The sequence below is a fragment of the Planococcus citri genome, chromosome 4, assembly GCF_950023065.1.
Source record: "Planococcus citri chromosome 4, ihPlaCitr1.1, whole genome shotgun sequence".
Lineage (NCBI taxonomy): Eukaryota > Metazoa > Arthropoda > Insecta > Hemiptera > Pseudococcidae > Planococcus > Planococcus citri.
Genome location: NC_088680.1, coordinates 43,897,449 through 43,915,002, shown reverse-complemented (window position 1 = coordinate 43,915,002; position 17,554 = coordinate 43,897,449). Strand labels below are relative to the sequence as shown.

General features: G+C 32.4%; 2 protein-coding genes across 2 annotated transcripts in view; one reads left to right on the top strand and one right to left on the bottom strand.

Annotated features, from left to right (window-relative positions):
- Positions 1-17,554, bottom strand: part of LOC135844272 (uncharacterized) — a 137,679-nt gene that overhangs the window by 52,938 nt on the left and 67,187 nt on the right. The window lies entirely within an intron of this gene.
- LOC135843385 (uncharacterized) lies at positions 1,555-4,179 on the top strand. Its single transcript, XM_065361252.1, has 7 exons — positions 1,555-1,855; positions 1,973-2,271; positions 2,350-2,418; positions 2,756-2,881; positions 2,982-3,131; positions 3,373-3,618; positions 3,697-4,179. Exons 1-7 carry the CDS (start codon positions 1,795-1,797, stop codon positions 4,177-4,179), a joined length of 1,434 nt encoding a protein of 477 aa, XP_065217324.1. The 5' UTR covers positions 1,555-1,794.

Genomic DNA, 17,554 nt, shown 5'->3' with positions numbered 1-17,554 from the left:
AAAAAGGTGTAAGGGAGAAAAATGAAGACAAAGGTATCGGTAAATTGATTTTCTCTTCTTTTTAGTGCTCGTAGCATCACGACTGTCGAATATATCGAGTACACCTACGCCTTTTTCATACATACTCGTATAGTTCTAGTACATTGTTATAGGTATAGAGGTAGGTAACCTTCTTATAGCACCTTCTGTATACTTTTAGAACATAGAGAAGTAACTTAAACCGTCATTCAGTCGTCTACGACTCGTCGAGAAAATTATTCGTTTATACGTTTCTCCAACTACGTACAGCGAGAAATTTACACCATTTACGAATCAGCGACAATCGAACGACGAAGACGAACGCGTAATCGTACGTGGTGAAAAATGAACCTGTCATCTCTAAATTTCCCTCTTCGATTAAGTAAGCGAAAATCGAATAGGTATTACGAATACGTTTCCACCATCTTCAAATTTACTTACTTATACTCATTCTCGAAGGAGTTAAGAAACTTTTATCGATTTCACTAAACGCGACGAGGGCTTGTAATAATCAAATTTAAGAATTCGATAACCTTTTACAAGTGGTTAAAGGCGGTATCGAAGAACAGTTGAAGGAAACACGAGTTTAAAGTGAAAGAAAAATATAAAACTTGAAACGCACGATGAATACCAATAAAGCTCCACAAATGTGTGGAAAATTTTTAGGAAAATTCCACGAGGCTGGAGAAAACACATCTAATTTTGGAGTTGGTAAAATTTTACCATTGTTGCCATTTTTCTAACGTAAAATGTAACACTTTCCCTTCTAAAAATTATTGTGGGTGAAAGTCCTATTCTTCAAAAAAATGTTGATGTGTTTAAACCAAGAATTTTTTTTTCCAAAAGCTTACAAAAGTTCACCGAAATAAACATGAGAAAATTTTTAGTCTTTTAGTTAACAAAAATTTGATGACAAGAATTTGAAAGAGAATTAAATTCTCTACAATTTTGTTAACATGAAATGTTGATGCTTCATCAATTTTACTTTTTCTGGATCATATCAATTGCCTTAAATGAAGCGATTTTTAAAAAATATTCACGTATTGAAATTTTTACGTTTTTTTAACCGTCTGATTGTTGATTTTCATTAAAAATACTGTAAAACATTTTTGACCCCTTTACATGGTGAAAAGTGGAACTTGTGCCTTTCTTAAATAAATTTAAAAAATTAATATTTTCATTTTTTTTTCAAAAAAATGTAATCCTTGGATTGGGTCCATCTTCATCAGATGAAAAAGTGGCACCTGCTCCCTCCTTACTTTTCTAAAAATAATTTGATTTGTTGACGATTAATTTCATAGTTAATTACATGTATAGGTAAGTTACCTTGATTTTTCAAGTTTTATTGTAACTGGATGAGTTGAACTAGCCAGCATTTTATTGCTTGGGATATGAACGCATGAATCATTTTTAATGTTCACATTTTATAATACCTACTCAAGATAGCTTTTAAATTAAAAAAAGGAACGAAAATAAAAACTGAATTTCACAATCTCCTTAAAATGTAAGCAATCTGTTTAGCTCGAAGTTTATTGAATTTTTTGGATCACATGTTGCAGATTAGGCGAGCATTTTGAATACTTAACTACAAAATATTTAATGATACTTTCTCAAGATTGCCTCTAAGTAAAAAGGAGCCGAGAAGGAAGTAAAATAGAAACTGTTTAAAAATAATATTCAACATATGTACTTACTTAGCCCATTCGTGAAAGTTTATACCTATGTGAGTTCAGTTTGAATTTTAACCGGATAGGTAAATTATTCATCTTCGAAACGATGAATCCATTGATTTTCTTTATTATATGTATTTTTGTAACCGAAGTACGATCAAAAAAAGGTAACTACTTAATTGATAAATAATGAAATACCATCTGTATGATTTCAATCAACTCGGTAATATTGATCAACACTTCCAGATTCGTTCATTTTTTCACACTTTTCTTTATTTTTACAGCTTTACTTATCAATTCACAGAGTTGGGGAATTGAAGATGCTTGGCACGATAACACAATTCGGCCCGCTTTCTGTTCAATTTCAACTAGGTACAAATATTTTGCTGCGTGCCCTGCTTACAACATTCTAGAGCAGCAATTCAACAAAGATGTCTCGCTGACCAAACAAAGCGTATTCTCGCGACTAAATTTGTGGAGAACTCAATCCCTAACAGACAGTGATCTTGATTTTTGTGAGGAATCCTACGAGCCTTCGCTGATTTATGATTCGCTTACAGGAGAGTACAAAATCGGATTTGAGGTTGATAATTCATGCATTTTTCACCCATCTCGTCTTATTTTTAAGTCATATTCTCACAGAAGTATTGTATCTTTTCAGCTATATTTTTTTAGAAGCGAGGCCGTATGTCGCAATTACGATAAAGATAGTTATCATTATTATAAAACGGTGAGACGCTATTTCTTATAATTCTTGCATTCATACACGATTTAGATCTTTTAACTTGAGTTTAGAATCCAAAATCTGCAATATGACACCTTCTAAGGGACGACCTGACTTGTTTCCAACAACGAAACCGTTCATAATGGCTTTGCTAAAAAGCTGTTCAAAAAAATGAGAAAAAATGGTTACTTCTCAAGAGTAAATTTAGATATGTATTAACGTACAGTATTCAGATTCTAAATTCGATTTTGAATGAGTCAACTTTAAATGAGAGAAAGGAATTCGAGACGAGTATTCATAAGGAATTTCTTATGCCTAATTTATAAAGGTCATTTTCACGCAGGTAAATACTGAAAATGACAAGTATAATATCGAGAATCAAACAATATTCAACGGTACCTCTGAATTTGTAAATAGATACGAAGATGACAACCACATTCTGTTCAATGTCTCCAATAGTCGGATTCTGGTAATGTTGATTTGTTTATTAGGAGGTACTTTCATGTAATTGAAATAATAAACTCAAAAACATATGTAATTTTTTTGCTTTTTTGTTTGCATTATTGTAGGCTTTTTATTGGATAAATGTACTGTCTATACATTGTTCAAAAAACAACAAACATGTAATACTCGTATTTGAAAAATATGGATCGCAAGTTGGAAATTTGAGTGATGAATGCACAAATTACCGACGTGCTGATGAAGAATTGTACTCGCAGGTAGGTATATACTTGTGCTGCTTACATAAGAAACCACTCCAATCAATATTGTGATTGATACCTCTTTTAGATGGTATACCTAGCTACGCGTATTCACAAATTTCTGACACTTACAATAATTCAACGCGGGGAGATGAAGTGGTTTCCTTCCCTTGTTAGATGATGACAGATGTCTATGCCAATGCTAGTACATTTTTTTTCATCAGAAAACAATATTTTAACAATGTTGTTTGTAATTCAGGAAAATCAGAAAAAGTGTTTGAAAGACATTCTAGTACCTTCGTTCTTATTGAAAGTTAATCCTGATTTGTCATGTGGGCAACCTTACGGATGTTTAACACCATCGCAGATAATTCCACTATGGTATTTTGACTCGAGTTCAGCTAAGCTTGCCAGTTGTTCGCATTTAAATGCAATTCCAGTTTGGAAAAGCATCGCAGATGGAAATTTGAGAAGAGTCGATCTTTTCGTAGCTGTAATTATTAAGGTACATATAAGGCCATGGGTGGGATAATCGTTAATGATGAATGTCACTTATGTAACTACATATTTTTTTCACTTGCAGACATCAAGTGTTAACGAAGTCATTTTTGGTGTAAACGGAGTTTTGAAAATGACGGTACCGGGCGGTAGACGAAGAATGTATTTATCGGATACTAAAGGGGATCGTGTCGTGGAAATTCCAAAAATAATTTATCGAATTATCAAAGTCGAAGCGTTAGGTTGCAGCCATTTCGCAGTTATCGTAATCCATAATGATCCTAGCGCAGTTCGGGATGCTGACAGACTTTGCAACAAAAACGATACTCTTATTCACTCGTGGGAAAAAATAATCAACGATGATTCAAAAACTGGATTAACTTACGTTTGTCCGATGAACACAGTTCTTGAAAAAAAATTTGACCTCAATTGTTGCAGCATAAATAAATTAAATTTGGCCGAATTTCCAAGTCACTATTCTTGGTCTGAGGAGTGGTGGTTTAATGACGATAGAGAGGAAATTGTCAATTCAAGCTTTGAGAGAGTTTTAAAAGAGTATCCCGAGTGAAATAAAAACTTGATGAAAACCGATGGTCTTATTTTTATTCATTCTATGTAACTCTTTTTCATAGGTATTCATTTTCCAGATTTTGACATTTTTTGACGATTATTAGAGAAGGTATCAAACTGTCTACTTATCTACGTACAAGTGAATATTTTTTCAAACCTTAATAAGAAAAAAATGATGAATTGAAGAAAATGAATAACAAAAATGAAAACCAAATGAATGAAAACACACTCTATCCCCCCCCCCCCAAACAGCAAAGTTACAAACACTGAAACTTAAGAAAAATACCTCAAAATAAAAAAGAAAGTGAAAGAAAAATATAAAACTTGAAACGTACGATGAATACCAATAAAGCTTCAGAAGTGTGCGGAAAATTCCACGGGACTGGAAAAACACATACAATTTTAAATTTGGAAAAATTTTTCCGTTGTTGCTATTTTTCTAACTAAAATATAACACACTCTTCTTTTAGGTACAGAAGGGTACGAATCACTGGAGATAAAAGCAAAAATGTCCACATTACACGCTTCTCGAGACCTCGCTACATACAACAACACCGCTAAACATTTTGAAAAAAAAAATATTGTGGGTGAAAGTCCTATCTTTCAAAATAATCTTAATGTGTTTGAACCAAAAAAAAAATTTTCCAAAAGCTCACAAAAGTTCACAAAAATAAACATGAGAAAACTTTTAATATTTCAGTTGACAAAAATTTGATGACAGAAATCTGAATTAGAATTAAATTCTCTACAATTTAGTTAACATGAAATGTTGATGCTTTTTCTGGATCACATCAATTGCGTCAAATGATGTGATTTTTTAAAAAAATATTCACGTTTTGTAATACCCACCCACTCATGATGGTCGATGGAAATCGTCTGATGCTTAGGGTCGATTTGGTCTATTTTCATTAAAAATACTGTAAAATATATTTGACTTCTCTACGTGATGAAAAATTGAATTTTTAGTTGAAAAACAAAAATCCTTGGATTTGGTCCTTCTTCATCGATGAAAAAGTAGAACTGGGTCCATCCCGAAGTTCCTAAAAATAATATGGTTTATTGACAGATTATTTTCATGATCTTACAAGATAAGTTAGGTAGGTAGGTAGGTACTAGGTACCTTGATTTTTCAAGTTTTTTTTAACTGGATGAGTTGAACTAAACCAGAATTATCGCTTGGGAAGTTAATATTTTTTAATGTTCACGTTTCATAATACCTACTCAAGATAGCTTTTAAATTAAAAAAGGAAGGAAAATAAATACTGAATTTCGCAATCTCATTAAAATGTAAGCAATCTGTTTAGCTCGAAGTTTATTGAATTTTTTGGATCACATGTTGCAGATTAGGCAAGCATTTTAAATAACTACAAAATATTTAATGATACTTTCTCAGATTGCCTCTAAGTAAAAAGGAGCCGAGAAGGAAGTAAAATAGAAACTATTTAGAAATAATATTCAACATATGTACTTAGCTCATTTGTGAAAGTTTATACCTATTTGAGTTCAGTTTGAATTTTAACCGGATAGGTAAAATATTCATCTTCGAAACGATGAATCCATTGATTTTCTTTATTCTATGGGTTTTTGTAACCGAAGTGCGATCAAAAAAAGGTGACTACTTCATCGATAATCCGTATATGATTTCAATAAATTCAGTAATATCGATCAACACTTCGGTATTCGTTCATTTTTTCACACGTGCCTTTATTTTTACAGCTTTACTTATCAATTCAAAGCTTTGGGACCTTGAAGACGCTTGGCACAATGACACCATTAGCCCTGATGATTGCTTCTATTCGGGTACGTACAAATATTTTGCCGCGTGCCCTGCTTCCAGCCCTCTAGAGCAGCAATTCAACAAAGATGTCTCGCTGACCAAACAAAGCGTATTCTCGCGTTCAACTTTGTGGAGAAATAAATCCCTGGAAGACAGTGATGTTGATTTTTGCGAGAACTCGTACGAACCTGCGATGATTTATAATTCACGTACAGGAGAGTACGAAATCGGATATGAGGTTGATAATTCATTCATTTTTCACCCACTCCTCTCACTTTTAAATCATATTCTCACTAAAATATTGTATTTTTTTCAGCTATATTTTATTAGAAGCGAGGCCGTCGATGGTTACATTTACAAAAATAGTGATTTTCATTATTATAAAACGGTGAGACACTATTCCTCACTTAATTCTTACATTCATGCATGCTTTAGATCTTCTAACTTGAGTTTAGAATCCAAAATCTGCAATGTGACACTTTCTAAGGGACTTGACTCGTTTCCAATGACGAAACCGTTCCTGTGGCTTTACTAAAGAGCTGTTCATCAGATTGGGAAAAAACGTTTTAATACCCCGCCTCTCAAGAGTAAATTTCGATATTAACGTAAGATACAGTAGGCCTATAGATATTTATGCAGGATTTTGACAGCGTCAATTACAAGTACAAAAGATGAATATTCATAAAGAATTTTTTATGTCTACTTTTACAATCATTTTTACGCAGGTAAATACAAAAAAGCTCCCGTATAAAATTGAGAATCAAACAATATTCAACGGCACATCTGAATTTGTAATTAGATACGAAGACGACTACGCCATTATGTTCAAGTTCAACAATGGATATCGGACTCTGGTAATGTGGATTTGATTATTAGGTACAATGTACTTACTTGAAATAATGAACTAAAAAGCATGTAAGGTACCTAGACCTACGTAATTTTTTGCTTTTTTGTTTGTATTGTTGTAGGGTTTTCGTTGGATAAATGTACTGTCTATAAAATGCTCAAAAAACAATAAACATATTACTGTGTGGTTGGGATATCGTTATCGTCCTAAACGCTTTGAAAATGTGAACGATGAATGCAAAAATTATCGACCTGCTGATGAAGCATTGTACTCAAAGGTGTGTACTTGTGATGCTTACTACTTAAGAAACCACTCCAACCAAATTTGTTATCATCTCTTTTAGATAGTAGGTATAAAATATTACCAATTTCTGACACTTCCAATGCAGTGAACTACCTAGACCTGAAGAAGTGAAGATATTCAATCTAGATCAAACTTTCAAAAAAGATTTTCTGAAGTTTTGCTCAAATTGAAAATCTGAAGAAAAAAACGGATCAATTTGCAACAAGCATTAATCTAATGTCAATCTCACTATATATGTATTCATCACATCCACTTAAAAACTGCCTATGAAGAAAACACTAATTTCTGGCGTTAATTGAAATTATACGCGGAAAGTTGAAGTGGTTTCCATTCCTTGTTAGATGATGAAAGATGCCTATGTCGATGTCGATGTTGATGTTGGTACATTATTTTTCATCAGAAAGTAATATTTTTGACAATGTCTTTTATGCTTCAGAAAAATCAGAAAGAAAGTTTAAAAGACATTCTAGTACCTTCGTTCTCATTTGAAGGAAACCCTGATCTGTCATGCGGACAACCTTACGGATGTTTAACACCATCACAGATATTTCCACTGTGGTATTTTGCCTCCAGCTCAGCCAGGCTTGCCAGTTGTTCGTATTCAAACATAATACCAGTTTGGAAAAGCATCGCAGATGGAAATTTGAAAAGAGTCGATCTTTTCGTAGCTGCAATTATTAAGGTACATACAAGGCCATGGATGGAATAATGTTTAATCGTGAATGAACACCTTACATACCTTTACCTACATTATTCTTTTCACTTGCAGAAATCAAATTATAACGAAGTCATTTTTGGTGTAAATGGAGTATTGGAAATGATGGTACCTGGCGGCTCCCGAAAAATGTATTTATCAGATACCAAACGCGATGTTGTCGTGGAAATTCCGAAAATAATTTATCGAATTATTAAATTCGAAGAATTAAATAGTAAACATATCGCAGTGATAGTAATCCATAATGATCCTAGCGTTATCCGAGATACTGATAAACTTTGCGACAAAAACGATACTCTTATTGACACGTGGGAAACAATAATCAACGATAACCCAAAAACTGGATCAACTTACATTTGTCCAATGACCACAGATCTTGAAAAAAAATTGGACGTCAATTATTGCGGCGTGAATAAACTTAATTTGAGCAATGTTCCTCGTGAAGGTTGGTCTGGGGAGTTGTGGTATAGCGATAAAAAGGAAATTATCAATTCAAGCTTCGAAAGATTTTTAAAAGGATCTCCCGCGACTCTAATAAAAACTTGATAAGAAACGATGGAGTTATTTTCATTTATTCTACCTCTTTTTCTCATTCAGTTTCAAGATTTTGACATTTTTTTTAACAATTATTGCGTATTAGAGAAGGTGTCTATCTACATACGTGTGAACATTTTTTCCAACCTTTAATAATAGAAAAATAATAAAATAAACAATGAAGTATTAAAAATGAAACAAACGGAAAATTTTTTGATTCGGTTCATTGAAATTTAGAACCCGCCTAATTTGAAAAAAACAAGCAATTGCGTTAAAAAAAATAAAACAAAACAAAGAATGTGATGAGGTTGAAAATAAAGTTTAGCTCAGTTGAGATTGAAAATGAATAAAAACAATTTTCTCAAAAGCTGCATTGTATTGAAAATAATTTACAGAATTATTGAATACAAAGTGAGCTATCCCCAAAAGGCAGAAGACTTCATCACCACAATCATAACTTAACATAATCCATAATGATCCCACTAGTAGGTACTGCAGCATCAGATGCTGATGAACTTTGCTACTAAAACGAAATTTCAACTTTCAAGATCATGCCTCCTACCTTAGTTCGATTACATTTTATTTTTCTCAAAAAAAAAATAGTCCAAATTTTCAAAAAATCGCTCAACTGAAATTGAAATTTTTCAAACTAATTTTAACAGCTATACAAATTACAATATCCTCATATGCTTCTTTTCACTTGTGAACATAGTAAATTTGATCCTACCTTTTTTAAAAGCTTCTCTTATTTGAACTTTCGACCTAGAAATATAAAATTGTCACCTGGAACAGTTTCAAACAAAAAGGTAGTTTACGTAGTTTAATACGAGCCAATACCTATTTGATAAAAATCACCTACATACTTCCCAAGCTCCTGTTCGTATGTTCGATTGAAATCAATAAAATAGGTCGAAGAGATACGATACCTATCGTAAAATTTGGCCATCTCGCTTTTATTTTTTTTCTCCACAAAAAAAAAGCTGACTGAGGGTATACTCGTGACGTTGAAACCGTACCAAAACACACCTCTCTCAGTCTTTTGAAATATACGTCTCAGTAATCTAAAAATAATTTCTCGGTGAAATTCTCTTCTCCGCTTCTCCATCAATAGTGAGAAAATTTAGCTCGGTAAAAAGCTCAGCAAATTCAGCACTTTAGCTTTCGCAATCAAACCGAGTGAGGGGTAGATATAATATTTTCGTCTCGATGAGACGACTCGACGATGTTATTGAAGGCAAAGTACGACGAAGAAGAAAAATACGCGCGACACGTTTTAGTAATTAGAATTTTCATTCGTGCCATAATATTTTTCTATAAGTTGATAAAAATTCAGGTCTTTTTTTCGCAATAAATCATCGCGCTCTGGTATAATTTTCATGCACGGCTAGTCGGAAAATTTTTACTGCAAAAGGCACACAGTAGTTACCGTACCTTAATTTGCGCGCATATAATGCACTTGAAAGAGCAGAAGCACAACGATCCAGTATTTAAAGAAAATGTACAGCGCAGCGTATTAAGAGAGCCAGAGAGAGAGAGAGAGAGAAGAAGAAGAAAATACAGCTACGAGTGTTTTTAAGTCGTCATCATTTATCATATTATACGGTGTGTGCGCATTACACAGAGCGATGGGCATCAAATGGCGGTAATTTGTATTCGCGTTTTGTACCGAAGACATCATAAAGCTCTTTTGAGCTATACAGATAAGAATTTCAAATTCGCCAAGTCCTTCGAGGCGAATTCCCTGCATTCGCTCACTGTTTTCTGTATATTCTCTGCGGCGAAGTGTACCAGAGAAACTTGAAATTGTTAGCCCAAGAAATAGGAGAAGGGGCGAAGGTAAAAATACGTACAACCTAAAATATAAAAGATGGCCAAAGCGAAATTTTAGGCAGTCTTGGTGAGCTTTTGGCTACTTCAAAAGGCACCTACGTGTGTATCTACAAAGGATTAATTTAATCATAATGAGGTTCGGTCGGCGTGAAATTAACTTCTCTCTTTGGATGATTCCGGTTGATTGAGCTATCCTTTTCCTCCTCTACGTCTTTTACTTTATACCTTTAAAGCTCGATAAACTCGATAACTTATTGGGTTCTGTTTTTAGTACACAAACTAACCAATTTGCGCGGGTGTTTCCGATTTCGATTGCGAAGCAAAATATTTTCTTAATACATTATTATTGTGTTAGAATTGTTGAAGCGAGAAATATTTTTCAAATAGGTGGAATAGCTGTGCGCTGATGTGATTCGTTATGGGCACATTGACCCGATAATCGATCAATAAGCGAATGAAAAATTAACCTCGAATCAGACCGTTGTTTAATTTTTATACATTTTTGACCATTAGATTTATAAATAAATAACCAATAACCATAACGTCGAATGGGTATACGAGATTTTAAACACGAAGCAAGCCTTGAATCTGAAGTCCGGCTGAACACTTCAACTTTAAGAAACAGTCTAGTAGAATTATGAGGAGCATTCTTAGTTTTTATAACTTTCCCTTCCTCTCCAAATCCAAAGATGGCGTTTTACTCCAAAGTAAAAATTAAATTTTACCCAGTAGGTATTTTTTTTTTAAATTGCTGGAAACTCCAAAATGGTTCGAAACAACCACCAATGGATTTTGGAGGCCAAAAATAAGGAATAGGTAAACCGAATTTCAGGGTTTTCGTCAATGTGTTCGTAAACGAAAAGTTTTTATTTTTTTCGCCAAAAATAATTTAAATCACGATGAGAGAATTTCGGATTATTGAACTAGTAGAGAGAGATTTTGAAAATTTTCGCAAAGACGATATATCCGAGCTCATATAGAATCTAAATTTCATTTTGGTTCATATAATGGTGTTTTTCTAAAACTTGAAAATCTAGAAATTCACTAGAGCATGATTTTTAGAAAGCTCTACACTGGACCCCCCCCCGCACACACACACAAAAATTAACAAAATCAAATTTTTCACAGGAAAATTTTCAAAAAAATTGAAATTGGAAGAAAACTTGTTTACAAAGAATCACTTTTAATCAATGTTTTCAATGATTTGAAAGTTTTTGTTGATTTTCGTTTCAACAACTCAATTGGGTAAAATATTTAGGAAGTTTCAATTTTAAAAAATCTGCTAGGGTGCTCCAAAACTACCATTCGAAATGGTTCGAAACCGTTCACAATCGATTTGGAGGGTCGAAAACAGGCACACGCCAAATTTCAGATTTCTTCGTCTATTTGATAGATTTTGAATTTTTTCTATTTTTGAGCCAAGTTTGATTTTTCAAAACTTCATTAAAAATAAAAATCGTTTGTGAACTCAAAAATTTGATCTACTGTTTCCAAATTCGTATTCGGAAATACAGATCACCTTATAAGGATTATAAAATTACTTACCTACTTATTCTCATACGCGAGTTCATATTCTATCACTTTTGGAAGGAAATTTGTACTCACCTGAAACAAAGAAAAATTAAGGTGGATTAGCTAGTTATAAAATTATTGATCAATCAACAGATATGCGATGAAATAATAATGGTCGAAGGCTAAAGTAAAAATTCTGACGATCTTGAGGATTAATAATAAAGAGCTAGAAATGAATATTCACAAAGAAAGTAGGTATCATAAAAATAATAGTAAAAGTGACTGTGAAAATCACTCAAAAATATCAAAAATTGATGAACCAAAATTTGAGTAAATTTCTCATTTGGGTAAATCTTTGCACAGAGTGCTCAAAAGTGCTTAGATTATTGAAAAATACCAAGAATTAATCGGAAATCCTCAAAATATGTAGATTTGTAGAATGATAATTTGTCAAGACGACAGAAAATGTCATAAAATTTGTGAAATTGCCCCCCGGCCCCCCAATAATTGAAAATCACCCGAACTTGATCATGGTACTCTACCTAACTGATTTTTTTTTCTGAAAAAATCGTTACCTTTTTTGAACCAAATTTACAGAAAGTTCTCTACTCGACCCCCCCCCCCCACAAAAAAATTAACAAACTCAAATTTTTCACAGGAAGATTTCCAAAAAAATTAAAATTGGAAGAACATTTGTATACGTCTTGAAGTATTTTTTTAATTTCAAACAAAATTATTGAAAAAAAAAACAATAAAAATGTACGCATTAATGAATTTTTTCATTTTTTCACCATTATTTTGAGTAAATAATTCACTACTTTTTCACTATTTTCACTGCCCATTTTTAAATTCACTACAAATCGATTCAAGAGTTCAAAAAAATAGGATACTTATTTGAATCAAATTGCAGTACTTCAATTACCTAAGTCAAATTTTGATTTTTTTTTAATGAAAAATTGCCCCTTGAAATTTCAAAAACTCGCCGAAGCCAAAAATGGAAAAATTAGATTCAGCTTTTGAAGTTCAGGTTGGTGGTGAATGTTCGAGTTCGTTTGATTTTTTCTTATCCAAACCTTGGATCTGGGAAATTCTTGAAAAGGTATTTGGAAAAAACCGAACACAAAATTTGAATTCCTCAAGTTCATTTCTCGATTTTTAGTAACTCTTTCAAAATTCTAAAAGTGAAGTATTTTTTTCTGGAAGGAGCAAGACAAACACCTACAAATCCGAAATTTTCGCAACGTAAGTTCATTTCTCAATTTTTGGCAAATTTTCAAAAATGTCAAAATGACCCAAAAAATGATAAAAATATTTCAAATTCGAAAACCTATAATTTCAGTTCCTAGCTCGTATGAACCTCATTTGCTGGAGGCTCCAGGACGTCTAAAAATTGGCAAATTCAGCTCAGTGATGGCATAATTTGAAAAAAATGTATCCCCACATAATATATTTCCATCCAAGTTTGAATCATTTTTCTATTTTCAAAAATTCGTCAAAAATCTAGAAATGAACTCGGGTGGTTGAAATTTTTAATATTTTCATAAATTTCTCAATGCCATAAACAGAAAAGCGTTTATGGTTAGATTTAACAATGGCTTCTTAAAGTAAGCTTTTCTTTTTATTGAGATACTAAAATTTTCAGCAATGAGAATTCGCATAACAGCTTGAAGTACGTACCTAGGTATAAATATTTTTCAAGTAATAAATTTGAAAACGTGCCATTAAAAAAAAGAGAGAGAGAGAGAATACGGAGCAAAATACAAAACTACGAGTACCTATTTCAAGGCAAATAATATTATTGCTCACGCTCAGTTTTCAAAATAGAAATAAAGAAATTAAAAAAGGAAAAAGAGATAGTAAAATGTGTTTGACTCCATTCCCTATAAAAATAATAAAGGACGTCAAATTAAAAACAAACTCGTGTATTTCGCCACGAGCTTCAGAAAGTCTTCACGTGTCTAGCAAAAAAAATCGCATTCGCCCCAAGAAAATATTATCCATAGGAACACGAGGAGACAGCTTCAATTACCAAACATTCCCTCACATATTAAAGCTCATTTTTCATATTTTTTTTTCAAGCACGGAAAAAATCAAAACAAGTAATCTAAAGTCGAAGCGACGAAATGTACAACTTTTTTACCTCACGTAGAGATAGTAATCAAAAAGCCCGAAAATTCTTATTAAATTTTTTATCACAAGTTATTGTTCTCGACGTCGAGAAAGTTGATTTTTCAACGTAAAGAAAAATTTTAATCTCGAATGAAATTTATTCCCGCATCTTCGCATTCCAATTTGTTTTCGAGTCGACTAACAAAAGCCAACAAAAAAAAAACGCGCCAATACAAATTGAAAAATTAAATTTCCAGCGGGTCAATAGTCGATATACCGCAATGAGCTTTTCATAAGCTGAATCGATTTCATTTGGTACTTCTTGTAATACACTTCTTTGAACGAATCTGCTGAAAAGTTGAACGAAACCACGTACCACATACCGCGAAGTAATTTTTCCAATCTTTTCCATTTTTTTTTCTCTCTCTTTTTTCTTTGCTCTTCAGTTCTCATATAGTATGTATGTACCAGTACCTTACCTATGTAATAACTGTAACAGTCGTATATGGTGGGTTGAAGAAAGAGATGAAGAAGTAACAAAAAAACATACGCGGTTCGATATACTAAAAAATGATGAAAAAATGCTAAAAGCGTGATAAGTATTGAATGGAAATCCGTATATGCGGCGCCCTAACACCTTCGCAATGTATTAAAATGTGTTCATCAAATACACGTGTCAGCTTTTTCGTTTATTTCTTCGGGTGGTTTTAATCTTTTTATACTCGTATCTCGTCCATTTATATTTACTCTCGGTTCAAAATTCGCTTACTCGATGGAGAAGATATAGCTATAAGACCCTTTTGTTGGAAGCGAACTTGATGTTAATGATCTCTAACATGTGGGTATTTAAAGGAACCTTGTGGAAATTTTTTACTCTTCTTTTAAAATATAAATTCGATCGATCATTTTGCCTCCAGTTTTAAAACTCTCCGTATTCCCTTTTCTATCTTCACGTGAAAGGCAAGGGTGAGACATTAATCGAAGTTCAAATTACGATTTTTATAACAGTTTGTCCCAATTAAAAAATACTGAAAAAAATCTGAATAATTACGTTCCCTGTAAACTGACATAACATGATAAAATGAAGAAAAATGATTTTCATATTATTACAATGATACGAAGAAGAAACTGCGTCGTAGGCAATTTTTTCTCATAGTAAATTGTGATAGAAAGAAAATAAGGAAAAAAGTCTCACTGTAGTTGACATTAGAACGAATATCATACGTGAAATTCTCCTTAACGATGAAATTTCAAGTAAAATGCTGTCAATTTGCTATTTTTTGATAACGACCCAAATGTACCCTATGAGAGTATCTCGCCAAACGCCAACTTGATTTCAATTATAACCATCGGTTTTCGAGCTTTTCAAAGAAAAACGCCTAATTCTCCATCTCCAACTCATCCAATCCAACAGTTAATCAATCGACTATACCCATATCCATCCTCAAACAATAAAATAATTAAACGCGAAAAAAAAACCAGTGAGAATATTTTACCGATCGTCGTCGCACTATGGGTTTTTATTCAAACGAAATAATTAATTTGAATCAGGTTTTCTCGAAGTACACGAGTATGTTTAAGGTGGGATACATACGTCGGTGTGTCGCCATCGTTACATGCGGGGGTGAAAATTTTTTCTCTCGTTTGATACGTATGGTACTATCGATGTTTGATCTGGTTATTTTTGAATTGCAGCTGTGATTTTACGTACACAGCTTGATGTAGGAACGACAAGGCCATCAGGCAACAGATGATGGTTGTTGGGAATTCGTCTCGAATCTAAATATGCAGGATGTACGACATAGGAAATTACATACCTACTAATGCGTGAGAGAATTTTTTTCGAATGTGGAATTTTTAAAATGAAATACGTGCGAATTTTTTTGCAGGTATTTATTGAAAAAAAATTTATGCCAAACTATAAAATGAAATTTTTATCAATTCAAACAAGAAATAATAGTTCAGAAAAATAAAATGAAAAATTTTCAAGTTGCAAATTTTTTAGAAACGGAAGTTGACCAGCATTTTTTTTTAGAATTTTGTGGAACTGTAGATACAAAAATGTTGATACTTTTGAAACCACTTTAATTTCAAAGTATTACCTAATACCATGTAAAAATAAATTTTTCCAAGAGAACTGGTCTTGTAAATAGCTCTTGAAGTATACGACTATTCATTTCATAAGAAAAATATACGACAAAGAAACAATTTGTCTCCGATTTGACAGTCCCTAAGTCCTCACGTCAATTTTGCTCATCTAGGTAAACTAAAATTTTATTTAATCATTATAAATCTTTTTTTTATTAGAAATGAATCATTTATTTTCTCTTCCTCATTTTTATACTAAAATGGATTTAATTAAAGATTATCAAAAAGAAGAACATGCTGATTTTACTATAAGTTTTACTTTTAAATCTGCACCAAAATCGATCATCTCTACAAATAGACGAAAGCTCTCCCTTCAATTCGGACAACCCTACTGAAATAAAAAATTTATCACCTCAATCAAGAAACATAACCGGGCAAACTTCATATAAATCTTCTCACGATGGGTGTAATAAAATATGTATTACAGTAATTAACCCCCCCCCCCACCATAAAAATGTCAGCAGCCCGAATTTATTTTGAAAATTCATAATTGACTATTTTTAGCGATTTAAGCAAAATTCTGACAAAAATTATAAAATCATTTTTGAGCATTCTCGGCCCCAAATTGAATCATAATTTCTGGGATTTTTGAAAAAGAGCCATAAAACTAATCAAAATAGGTCAAAATTTCAAGAGATGAAATTAGAATATTTCAACGAAAATATTTTTTGAAAAATTTTTAAGCCGAAAATTAGGGTTGTGATTTTTGAAAAAGTTGTTATGTGACCTATCATTGGCAAAAAATCAAAAAATGTTGTCATAAATAGTTGTAGTGAACGCTTTTGAAAAATTTCTAGATCAAATTGGGTCTTGATTTTCAAAATTTTTGAAAAAGATGTCATGTGTCCTGAAATTCAAATATTTCTAAGAAAATATGGCTTGTGCATTTCTGAAGAATTTTGAGCCCAAAAATTGTGGTCATCATTTTTGATATCAGGAAGAAGTGTCTTGCAACCAATCAAAATAGATTAAAATTCACGAGAAATTCAAATATTTCAATGAAAATATTTTTGAGTATTTTTGGAGAACTTTTAAGCCCAAAATGGGGGGGGGGGGGGGTTGGATGATTTTTGAGATTTTTGAAAATGCTGTCTCGTAACCATTGAAAATGTGTAAAATTTCAGTACAAAACTAAAAATTTCTACATAAAAACATAACTTGGCTGTTTTTGAGAGTGTGGTGAATTCAAAACTAAAACACCATAGGGGAAAATTTTTGAAAAAGTTTTTTTTCAGATTATCTAAACATGTTGTAACAGTTGTAGTAGAAAGTTGAAACGACTTGAGATTCAAAAATGATTCCAAGAGTTCAGATTTACATAATACTGAGGATTAAAAGAACTTGTTAGTTGAGAAACTATATAACTCCAAAAAACAGTTTTTTAAACAACGCGAAACAACGTGATAAATTGCATGGAATTATGTTGTTTTATGAAATTTGCGGAAATTTGCGATGTCAAAGCGCGCCATCTGGCGGCAGAAAATGAAGATTTTGTTACCAGTTTTTCATGTAACAACATAACTCTACACATTTTATCATGTTGTTTCGCGTTGTTTAAAAAACTGTTTTTTGGAGTTATATACTAGTTTCTAAACTAA

What these genes read in the sequence shown, in the direction of transcription:
- LOC135843385 (XM_065361252.1), top strand. Translation starts at nt 1,795, where the DNA reads ATGAATCCATTGATTTTCTTTATTATATGTATTTTTGTAACCGAAGTA. An exon ending in AGTACAAAATCGGATTTGAG is followed by an intron (nt 2,272 to 2,349) that starts GTTGATAATTCA and finishes GTATCTTTTCAG; the next exon opens with CTATATTTTTTTAGAAGCGA. An exon ending in GTTATCATTATTATAAAACG is followed by an intron (nt 2,419 to 2,755) that starts GTGAGACGCTAT and finishes ATTTTCACGCAG; the next exon opens with GTAAATACTGAAAATGACAA.